At 31.4% G+C, this 12,770-nt stretch overlaps 1 protein-coding gene across 1 annotated transcript in view; it reads left to right on the forward strand.

Moving 5' to 3' along the window:
- The window catches only part of LOC134712087 (neurexin-1-like), a 91,675-nt gene that overhangs the window by 25,961 nt on the left and 52,944 nt on the right, over nucleotides 1-12,770 (forward strand). Inside the window, exon 3 of the mRNA XM_063573238.1 lies at nucleotides 3,282-4,490. Coding sequence (XP_063429308.1) covers nucleotides 3,755-4,490 — 736 coding nt within the window. The 5' untranslated portion in view covers nucleotides 3,282-3,754. The remainder of the gene's footprint in view (nucleotides 1-3,281; nucleotides 4,491-12,770) is intronic.

Consider the following 12,770-nt stretch of genomic DNA (forward strand, 5'->3'; position numbering starts at 1 on the left):
CTCTTTATTGACTGGCAAATATTGATGAAACTGTACAGTCATAGAACACTAACTAAGGATATGCATAAAGCAATGTATCTTGCATGGGAGTTAATCAAATTTAGGGGTGGGTTATCCTTTTGAGAGTTAAATCACAGTTCTTGTTTTAACACTCATAGGTTACAAGAGCGCAATTATTCGTAATGCATTTTCCATAGGATACCACTAGTGTTCCGTATTTTTTTTCTCGAAGACTACACAAACTAGGGAAAAACGAGTGGCAGTTCCTGTTACTAGAAATGCCAGTGTTGCATTACAACCAAAAAAAAATATAGGGTCATGCGGCTCAAATTGACCTAAAATGCAGTTGAAAAAAATCGTCTACTTTTTTCGCTTACTGAAAAAGGCATATTTTTAACAACTCCGACGTGCAGAAATTGAAGATTTTTCTATACTTTGTAAAATGTGAATACGATTTTCGGCAATTTTTAAACCTAATTGGATAAGCTTTCGATTAAATGTAATTCCAATCCTATATCAACCAATCAGATGCCGTATAGGATTCTATTCTGAGAACCATCTTGGGGTAAAAAACTTGCCGGTAAAATGTAAACAAATAATTGTGCTCTTGTAACCTATAGGGAGAGGATAGATATGACTATAACTGATTGTTTATCATTTGTTTAATGCCTATAAAATATTCTTTTATCTGACAAAATAAATGAAGCAGAATTATTGGTTTTAGGTTGTGTGCTTTTAATGTTATACAGCATATCATACAGGTGTTTTAATTAAATTATACTTCAAAAAAACATGCATGGCTACATTTTGAAACTAAATAATTTAAGAACTTTTCACAGAGGTTTTCATTCAATAACCTCATACACAATGTAACAAGATTAGCTGTTTAATTATTGATATGATGTTTGTAGGAATAGTTGATTTTGAACAACATATCACCAAAAGAACACTTTCTTCAGTAGTAGATACTTAGTCAGCATATTGGTTGAGCTAGGGAAGTACTTCATTAGTCAGCATTATTGGTTGAGCTAGGGAAGTGCTTCAGAAGCTCAGTTGGAAAGATTTTTAACAAATAGGTCCTTGGTTTGAGTTTCTGAGGAGAAAATATGATTTTTGAGTAACAATTTCATGCTGGCTGATTAAATTTTGCACCAACGTAAAAACCCATGTGGTTAGAGAGATGACATCTAGTCAGGGTATGTGATGTGAGAGTCATAATAATCACTCTTACAACAGATTGCATTGAGTGTGTAGGTAAAGGTAATATCTTTAGTTAGCTTGCCAATTCTAGCTGAACTGTAAAGTCATTAATAGGTTAGGCAACCTACCCTCCTTTAAGAGTAGACTAGTTAGACAGATAACCAATCTATATGTCTCTAGTATTAGGCTACATTGAAAGGAGAATAGTATACTTTACCTTATAATGACTTCACAGTTCAGCAAGCAAGCTAACCAAATATATTACCTTTACCTACACTCAATACAATTGGCTGTAAGGTGTGTCATGAATACATTCCTTTAGTAGCAGATTCTTATCCAGCCATAACATAGAGCTTTGAAAGTACTTCTTTAGCTCAGTTGGTTAGTGCCCTTACTTGTAAAACAGAGGTCCCTGATTCAAGTTCCTTGGAGACACATTTTATTTTTTTATTAGAATCAATATTCTTCAGTTAAAAATTATAAGTGAGTCATTGAGATGGAAACAAAACAACCCAATAAAAACAAAACATTTCATATACAATGAATCTAAATCCTTAATTTTTGTTCGCTTCTCTCAGTCTATATATTGCTAATTGATTACTGTATTACAAAAAGTCCAAGCTCACCCTGTATATGCACCGAATATTTACCAATGGATGTTGAGCAAATAACAATCAACAACCAATTAAAAGATCAAGGTGTACCATTTTTAAAATATTTACTTTATACATCCCTTGTGGAATCATTTATAATCCAAATGGCTGATTTCCTGTTAAATGTTATTATAAAGCATTGTTTGTACATGTTGTAGAAAAGTCTATAAAGATCTAGTATGTATAGTAGCTATAATTATAGAATATAAGAGTCCATTTCACTCGTATGAACTCCTATTAAACAATAATGAAGAGGTGTGTTATATAATTGCCAATGATCGAGACTGCTATCCACAATAGAGAAAAGGGACTGGAAATATTTAAGTCAATATTCATTTCTTTCCTTGATCCTTTGCCCAATACTTTGGTTGGGACCCCGCTAACATGTTTAACCCCGCAACATTATTTATGTATCATGCCTGTCCCAAGTCAGGAGCCTGTAATTCAGTGGTTGTCATTTGTTTATGTGTTACATATTTGTTTTTCATTCATTTTTTTACATAAATAAGGCCGTTAGTTTTCTCGTTTGAATTTTTTTACATTGTCTTATCAGGGCCTTTTATAGCTGACTATGCGGTATGGGCTTTGCTCATTGTTGAAGGCCTTATGGTGACCTATAGTTGTTAATGTTTGTGTCATTTTGGTCTTTTGTGGATAGTTGTCTCATTGGCAATCATACCACATCTTCTTTTTTATACTGTTATTAAAAAAGCATACAAGTTGATTTTCCTGAATTCTAATATAGACATCTTTCTCCAGGTTCTAATTCTCACTTTAAAATGAGTTAACAATCTTTTGGGTGTTTTACTTCTTACAAGTTGGAAGTTGAAATTGTTTAATGTGAAAATCTCTAAAGAAAATCTATCTAAATAAAAAAATTCATAGGTATTGATGATAATTCATAAAATATTTATCTTGACTCTTGACGGAATGTAATAAGTTTTAATTTTGCTTTTCCTCTTCAAATATACTTTCAAAATTAAATATGAACTAATCAAATTCTTAACTTTACTCTCTATATTTCTCTTTTGTGATAAAATCTCTCTGATAATAAAACAATCTTGTTGAATAATGTGCAAATTACTGTACTGAAATTAAAGACTTGTAATGCAATTTAAGACGTCACAGCATCTCCGCTTGTCATAACTTAGATAAAATCAATGATCTTTCCGGGAGATTGAAAATCAAAGTTTTTTGGTGCTTAAATATGCTTCATAATGGAGAAACATCAATATGACAGTTTTCCAAATTAAAAAACAACGATGTGTGACGGCAATTGATTACCAAAATATATAGGCAGCAATTACATCTGAATTGCACCAGATATTAATTAGATTAAAGTTTTCCACTACTTTATTTTAACATGGATTGTTCATTTATAGTTTTAATTGAATTATTTCATTTAACAATTTATTTGTTTTTTTACAGATTTATGTGGAGAATTTAACTATGAGTTGATTGGTTGTAGTGAAATAGTCATCCATTAGAAATCACGGAGCACTTTTATAAAATCTTTATGTTATACTCCAGCACAAACAGTGCATCAATAGCAATGATATATCCTGAAGTGCCAGAAGTTAGGTGTAATCAATAATTTTCTCCGAACTCTGATTACATTTATGGAATAGACAACTATAGACTCTTGGTCGCACAACGATATGATTTTTTATGGTAATCATAACTACGGTTTTATTAAAAAGCAGTTACATCAAAGAGATTCCAAACTTTGTCTGGATTAGAATGATTTTTCATTACGGTTCAATTTTGTATTACTTCTTCCATTGGAAATCAAGAATGGTAATATTTGTCAGAAACTAGTTGATTGGAATGAGTTCTGAAAAGAGTAAAAATTACTTTTATATTCAACAAGTTCACTTTAAGAATATAATGTGAATTTCATAATGGCTCTGTTACACGAAATGGTGTCAGCTTTATTCTGCATTGCAGCACTAGTAATAAATGTCTGCACCGCAGGATTTGAAATTAAAGGATCAGAATTCGCATTTGTTAAGTTAGAAGAATGGAAACCCTGCAGAAATGGTTCAATACAAATGGAATTTAAAACAACTTTTGAAAACGTTTTATTATTTTATACCGATGATGGGGGTATTAACGATTATTTTGAGGTCAAACTTCTAAAAGGAAAGTTACATGTAGTCTTTGATTTAGGTAGTGGAAAGATGAGACTGGTTGCTGGTGAACAATTACATGACAATATTTGGCATAAAGTACTAATAATACGTAAAGACTCTTACATATCTCTACATGTAGATGATTCTACACATCCCAGAAAGTACCAAGGGAAAGATCAACTCTTTGGTATCCAGAATAAATTTAATAATTATGTTTTTGTTGGAGGGATAGCTAAAGACTATGAAGACAGAACACAGGCCTTGACATTGCCGTCAGTTTTCTTTGAGACCAGATTTAATGGATATATTAGAAACATTCTTTACAGTAACTGTGGTGGTCCACTTTTCCGACCAAAGATTTTGGACTCATTAAACATGACAATGGGTACTAAGGAGTGTATAACAAATAGTCCATGTTTACATGGTAGTGTGTGTGTTGAAGAAGACAATGGTGTGTCATGTGACTGTTCATCGACCAACTTCAGGGGAGATAAATGTGAAATAGGTAAGATTACATTTACATTGAATATAAGTTTAATATGTGGATTCATTATTATTTTTTGTGGATGGAGGGGAAATCATATTTTTTTGGGATATTTGATTTTGATCTTTTGATACAGTCTGCTTACCAGCCTATAGAAAATTTGTATGTCATTGAACATTAAAATTTTGAAATTTTTATTTAATGAGTTATTTTGGTTTGATTTTGTAAAGAGTTTGGCCATTTGTTCAGAGAGAAAAATAGTGCAACTGATAAAAAATAAGTAAATTCCAAAGAAAATAGTTTGACAGTAAGTCAACTTATGTAAAGTTGATAATATTATTTTTTTTTCATTTTCAGTATACTCTCTTCATTTTTATCAAAATGTGACATAAAATCTCCATATTAAGCATGTGTAATATAGAAGATGTTTGAGTGTATTAACCAAGGGCAAAACAGGATCAATTGGTAAAGAAATGCGCAAACGTTTTGTTCAAAATTAAGATAAATCATGGCACATAGATAATGATACCACCAGGGACTAACAATCTATCTACAGTGGAATTGACCCAAAGCTTGTATTTTTAGTAAACCAAAAAAATGAAATAGGATAGAAATTTCATTTTTTTGTGATTTTGCCAGGAGAGATAACTTTTGCTCATAATTAATCCAAGGGGAGATAATTTATCTAGACATATCTGAAAATTAAGTGAACTGAAAGATTTTTCTCTTTATTGTCTCTGGTACATATTTATATCCATTTTTAAGGGGGGGGGGGGGGGGGGGGGAGGTTTAAGGATTTTGTATTAAATTTACAGGATGAAAGTAGAACTTTGTCAATTCAGATTAAATTGTAGATCGGTTATCTCCAAAAATTTTAAAAGATGTTGTGCATACTTTGTCCATTAGGCAACTATATTCCAAGATGCAATATTTCCATGTTTAGAATGTTAATGTAAAAATATACATACAATAAGCCTTTATAATGTCAAAGTATAGATAATTTTCAGAGGTGTACATGAACTAAGTCTAGAATTGACTATTCTCTCTACTGTGGATTCATTATTATTAGTTGGATACAAATTTTCGTGAGTTTCGTTGGTACAGGTGAGCCTCAAATTGAGATGTTCAATGAATTACATATTTTCAATAGGCATTGTATACAAAGATTGGCCAAAACACGAAATCAAATATACACGAAAATTCCAGTTTTCAGCAATCCAAGAAAATTGAAACCCACCAAAATAAATGAATCCACAGTATTTTGAAAAAAAAATGATGTGTTTTCCAAGAGTCATTTATCTATCAAAGACCAAAGTATAAGCAAGTAATTAGCTTTTGGCTACAATAGAGCCTTCAAGAATGAGCAAACCCATATTGTATAGTAAGCCATATATGGGATGACTTGACTCATCCAATCTGAACAAAGATCTAAAAGTACTCCCAGTACTGAATCAAATGCTAGTTCCAATCCCAATTGCTACCAATAAATAAACCATGTTTTCCCAGACAAAATATCTATTAGTACACATCCAGTTGATTTAGTGTTAAGACATCATAAAATGTCTGAGAAAGCATGACTAAGGTATTGACAGAATGTAAGACCATAAGTGTTAATGATTGGATTGCAATACATGTTATGCTATGTATTGAACTATTGAAAAGAAATCAACTTTAGTACTAATAACAGTGGCGGATTCAGCCCTTTGAAAAAGCGGGAGGGGGGTCCCAACTCAGGACAAAGGGGGGTTCCAACTATATGTCCCCATTCAAATGCATTGATCGTCCAAAAAAAAGGGGTTCCAACCCTGGAACCCTCCCCCTGGATCCACCACTGAATAAAACTAAACTATGTATATCATGATATGCACTAATACAGTACACAGGCAGGGTAAACAAAACAAAAATATTGTTGATACATTAATAGTCAGTGCCCAAAGGTATTCCAGGCCGGGTGTATCCTTGGTTAAGTTATTTTCTGAAAGTGATTGATCAGACCTATAAAAAAAATGGTTTCTATTGATAAATGTTTGTTTTATTCACTAGAAAATGATTGTGATATTCAAAACCTTGTTGAAAATTTTCTTGAAAATAAGTAAAGTAAACTTAATTTTTCCCAAAAAATGGACAATTTTTTGTGCTTTTTTTTGCTGATCCACTTAAAAAATAAAAAATCGAAACAAATTTATATAATTGATAGGGTATCAAATCTCTATCAACACTTATAATAAAGAAGTTGTGAAGAGATATGATTGTTATGGTTTATGCACTGGATTGATATCTTTTATTTAGTCTGTTTCATTTTCCAATTAAACTTTAAAAGCTAATGAAATAGTTCTTTGGTGAGTGTATATAACAGTGTTCTTTTTTTAAAGTTTAAGAAATTGTTTGTTTATTTTTAATTATCCACTCAAAAAAAAGAAGGACATTTATGTAAGAAATCATAGGTGGTAAGAGTTGAAATGGAGTAGAAAAATTTGAAGAATTTTAAATACCTTTCTCATATTATTAATATAATTTCAAGAAGTGAAAATCAGTGCTGACTTATAAAATGTGGACAAAATATCTTTGGTTTTATGCAATGTTCTCAGATTCATTTTAAGATTGGACTAAACAAATAAAAGATATATAACAAAATTATTTGAGATTATTTTCCCAGGATTTGATGTCTCGGGAGAGTAATATTGCTATATATGACAACAAAGTATGATGATGTATGTCTTGGAGCCAATAAACAATTACTAACATTTGATGAGATTTTATAAATTCAATGTTGAAATCCATCTTTTGATGCATTATAGCCTAAGTCTCTGTTGTCTTTGAAGTTACATTATCAAGATGACTTTTTTAATGATGTTTTCTCAGTAGATGTTTCTAAAACACATGATGCCCATATTTGAAACATGGTACAAAATGTATATGTTTATTTATAGGATCTATATACTAAAATATTTGATTAAAATATTTCCATCTAAGATTCCTAAAATACATGTATATTTAGAAAGTATGCCAAGTATTGACCGAATAAGAAATTCAAGTGGTGTTACATGATTGTGTAAGAAGATTATTTGGGCTAAGAAAAAGAACATACGGCAAGGTTAAACTACAGTTATTTTTCATCATTCAACCCTCCCAGATTTTTAAGACTAAACTATGTATATATAGAAAAACCCATATTGTATAGAAAATCGTTAATTCGTTAAGGAGGAACCATTTGTTTTTGAATGGGCATTTCCATATTGGGAAAATGGGGTGGGGTGAAAATTATTAATCTTACACAAGACGGATTCAAAGCAATATTCTTCAACACAAATACAGGACACAATTGCTTCATATAATGGAAATTTGTACAGAATTTCAAATCAGTAAAAATAATAGAAACAGTTTATTTTTTTTTAAGCCATATTAAACCAGTAAATCAAAAATTACCCAAAGACCCATTGATTAACAACAACACTTCTGTTGTAATCTTTATCAGTAAGAGAGAAACATTTTAAGAACTGTTTGCTGATACGCTTGTTAGAAAACATGTAAAGTTTTTAATTTAAATAATTTGATATTTATTCAAAATATTTGCTCAAGATTGTACATGAAAACCACATAAAGTTACATGAAAAAAAATGCGCCCAAAAGGATTTATTTCAAGGAAGAAATGAGAGTAAATGTTTCAAAAATTAATATTCAATATTCTAATGCAATTTGGATGTAACGATTTTTTTCATTGGCTTACAGTTGCCGTCAAATCCACAGTTGACCAGGCGTAACTAAGGAGAGACCAGCCATTTTGAATTGATGAATCAACAAATGTTCGATTACTACTATATAATCAAAAATAAAACAACACCTACCTCGAATTTGCCGTTTTAATGTAATTTTATCCAAATTTGAAGCGTACAGGTAACGAAATAACCTCCAGTTTGTAAGTTTTCGTTTGTATGACGTCACGTTTAGCCATGACGTCTTTGTGCCAAAATGATTCACAAAGTTTCGCGGATTTTTTTTTATTTGACAAATTTAGACATTTTTTCAAGTTTTATCGTATTTTTTTCTTTTTGTAATGCATTAGAATCGGAATAACAGTACTGTAGTTGAAGAGTTGCCACCGTCAATTTTGATTTGACGGTCGCAAATCTCCGTTTTACTGTCTCCGCTCCGCGTCGCCAGTAAAACTGCATTTGCGACCGTCAAATCTACAATTGACGGTGGCAACTCTTCAACTACAGTACTGTTATTCCTTAATTGAACCATTATGATATGAGTTACTTTCCTCTATGGTTTGCAAGTTAAATTTTCAATCTGTCTCAGAGTCTCTTCCCAAAGCAATATTTATATGATACTTGATAGGGTAAAGTGTCCAGAACTATTATTACTATTTGTTGTAATAGATTTGATTGTAAGATTAATCTGTATCAGACTATGGTTTATTGAATCACAAACTAGACAGTTTCTATCCGTGTCAAGGAGCACTGGCTTTGTTGTCAGAAACCATTTATGAAATCTTGTTTTCTGCTTTAAATTGAACTCTTAAACTTGAGTTGATAGGAAATAGATCACATACATATTATGTATATGTCTGATCGACAAAGATCTTGAGGAAATTACTGTACCAAATGTTTTACTTTATGTAGGCCTGTTAGAGAGTCCACTGTTTGATTAGAAAATTTGAGAAAAAAAGTTAAAAATTCAAAATATATCTTTAAAATTTAATTTCTGAAAAAGATTCTCGGTCCACAAATATGGTAAGATTTAACATTGAATATAAAAGGGCAATTTTCATCTGATTTTATTTTGCTCAGAGAAAAGTCCTTCAGTACTTGCTAAAATTCACAGTATTCATAGATTTATTTTTGCACTTTGTGTTTTCAACAACATTTTGGCGCATTTCCGAAAATGTGTCCACGTTTTAATTGCTTAGAAATGTTTCTTTAATAGAAATTGAGTATATCACAGACTAAGTAATGACTGTATTATAACACAGTACTCTTGTTGTGTTTTTGAACTGGATTACTGATGTTATTTTGGGAAATATTTATTTTTGCTTTTTTCTGTGGGATTTCATTTATAAAATCTCAGTAGGTTTGAAAATAATGTAGTAATGAATTTTGAAATTGGTTTTTCACTTACACATGATTATAAGAAATTTTATCTAGAATTTTGTTTTGCAGATAATCCATTCATTTTGATAAATATAATCAAGGGACCTACAGAGTAGATGTAATGAAATAGAACATGTATCAGAATAGTTTATATTTGTCCCCTGTGATCACTGGCTTAACCATTTATAATCTGAGGCTTAACATCTACAAGCCTACGATTATTAGATTGTAAATTCTGTACCGATTCTGTGCTTAGTTGATGTTAGATATACAGATCTTTGATGTTGTTATTAATGATGTGTAATGACCTTACATGTCATGACATAATCATTACTGTCCCAAGACTCCACGATATTGTTTTTCTACACAGTGAAATGGGGAATGAATCAAAGAGACCATTACCCAATCAAAGAGCAGACTTCAGGCCACCAATGGGTCTTCAATGCAGTGAAAAACTTCTGCAACAGGACTAGTGAGGTATACAGCTCCTTGATGTTATGATTAATGACGTGTAATGTCTTTACATGTCACGACATAATCATAACTGTCCCCCTGACTCCACGATATTGTTCTCTTATACAGGACTTGTAAGATATACAGGCCCTTGATGTTATAATTATAATAATGTGTAATGTCTTTACATGCCATGACATAATCATTACTGTCCCAGGACTCCACAATATTGTTCTCCTACTCAGGACTAGTAAGATATACAGGTCCTTGATGTTTTAATTAATGATGTGTTTAGTCCTTACAAGTCATGACATAATCATTACTGTCCCATGCATGACTCCACGATATTGTTCTCCTACTCAGGACTAGTAAGATATACAGGTCCTTGATGTTATAATTAATGATGTGTTTAGTCCTTACAAGTCATGACATAATCATTACTGTCTCACGACTGGACCATATTGTTCTCCTTCAAAGGACTAGTAAGATATTCAGGCCCTTGATGTTATAATTTATGACGTGTAATGTTCTTACATGTCATGACATAATCATTACTGTCCCAGGACTCCGCAATATTGTTCTCCTACACAGGGACTAGTAAGATATACATGTCTTTGATGTTATAATTAATGACGTGTAATGTCCTTACATGTCATGACATAATCATTAGTGTCCTACGACTCCACGATATTGTTCTCCTACACAGGAGCATTAAGTTTTATAGCTTTAAACATTACAATTAGAAGTAAAACTATAGATGTAGTGGTTTATAACTCCTCAGCGATCAATCAATGTGAATGAACAAAAAGAGTGGCCAGGTTGGAGATCGTTTGTGATCAATTGTAGATGAAATCGATACTGTTCTTTTTATGGATTGACAGGACTCTAGGAATTGTTATTTTTCAGTTCACTGTGCAGAAAATATGGGTTTGTCACTGATGGTGTGATGAGAAATGAGTTCCGCCATTCTATAGTATGGCGATGAAGACACAGATATAGATCATTTATTTATATCAGTTTAAATCAGTTCTGTCCTGAAATCAGTGGGTGGCTAACAAATAATGTTATTCTATAATTGGTTGCTGAAATAATGAGTAAACATATTTACACATGCATGGAATTTCAATGATAGAAAAGGCGGTTTACTTTTCAGATTAGTTTTTATCTGTTTTTTTTTTTCTTTCTCTCAAAGTATTTCATTCATAAGATTTAAAGATAATTATGTAATAATCCAGTATCAGATGACAGACAAAATACATTTGTGATGATAGTTAGATGAATTTATACACTGTATACATATCTACATATCCTAAGTAAATTCAAGTCTTATAGGAGTATATTTTTTTTACTTAACTAAGTGATAGTTAGATGAATTGTATACACTCAGACTGTATACATATATTTACTTACCCTCCTTGAGTCTTGACTGTAAATTTAAAATTTTGATAGTAATTTTATTTTTTTTACTTTTATATACTATAATGCCATTTAATTATCTAAAACTAAACTAAATCACAGACAGTGGGAAGGAATAAATTTGTTTTGCAACATTTTCACTGATTCCATTATCTGACTGACGATTTTTCATTAGAATCATTCTACTCTGGATCAATAGATCATGTAATCTAATACTCATTCTCATTCCTATAGTTTCAGTGGGCAGGAGATCTACAACTAAACTCTCTATGTTACCATTTTTGGTGGCAAATCAAATAGATTATTGACAAGTCAGCAGGTTTTAATAGAATTAATTGACAAAAATAAATGGTTCTGGACCAGTATATGTCTTACCAAACATTTATTCTTCAATCTCATGACCACATAGAAAGTTTATTTATTGTCTGGACCATTTTGTATAGTAAGATTTATGTTATTGATCAGGCAATGTGTCAAATGTCATACAGAACGGATATATACAGACAAGTCCTCCCGTATTTTTATGTATAAGGTTGTTGAGCAGTCAGATGTAAAGCATGCTATTTAGATATTTGTATATTATGATGCATTGTGTAAATCCTTTTTAGAGCCATTGTCATGGGAAGTATAATGGGACGTCAAACCAGTCATATATAGTTATAGTTTTGTCTTGTCTGATCTTAACGCTCGCAATTCTTTATTGCATGGAACTATTGTCTATAATTGGGCATTTTTCATCAAGTAATTTCAAGCCAAGATTGTTAAGACTAAAAGTTAGAATTGACTTTTTACTGGACAAAGTAGATGATGTCAAAATAATATAGAAGAACTAAGAGGTATTGTCTATTTAATGACATTAGTCATCAATATATTGTCAGATTAGTTACTGGAATCCATCAATACACACTGGCTGTTAAGGGGTTTCATAGCACTCCACTTTCTATTACAATATACAAATGATTATTATAGACCTGCTAACCACCCTCATTAGAACCACTGATAATAAGGTTGTCCATCAGTCTAGCTTATTAATTTTTCACCTCTTGGAGTTAAATAATGATCAGATACTATGTGTCATCAGACACAGAAATTTATGTACATGTACATAGATAATTTTGGAATCTCTATCTTGATATTCAGAATGTAAAAAAAAAGGATTAAACTCAATCCCTTCATTTACATGTACCTTCCATATCAAATTATAATTTAGACTGCTGACTTGTACACTACTTGATCGGGCCTTGACATTTTTAGCATCCAAGATCCATATACATGTACTTAATTTATTCCAGGTGATATTTGTAACCACCTTGAGTGTTAGTTTGATTTATGGTAATGT

The sequence above is a fragment of the Mytilus trossulus genome, chromosome 3 (assembly GCF_036588685.1).
Source record: "Mytilus trossulus isolate FHL-02 chromosome 3, PNRI_Mtr1.1.1.hap1, whole genome shotgun sequence".
Classification (NCBI taxonomy): domain Eukaryota; kingdom Metazoa; phylum Mollusca; class Bivalvia; order Mytilida; family Mytilidae; genus Mytilus; species Mytilus trossulus.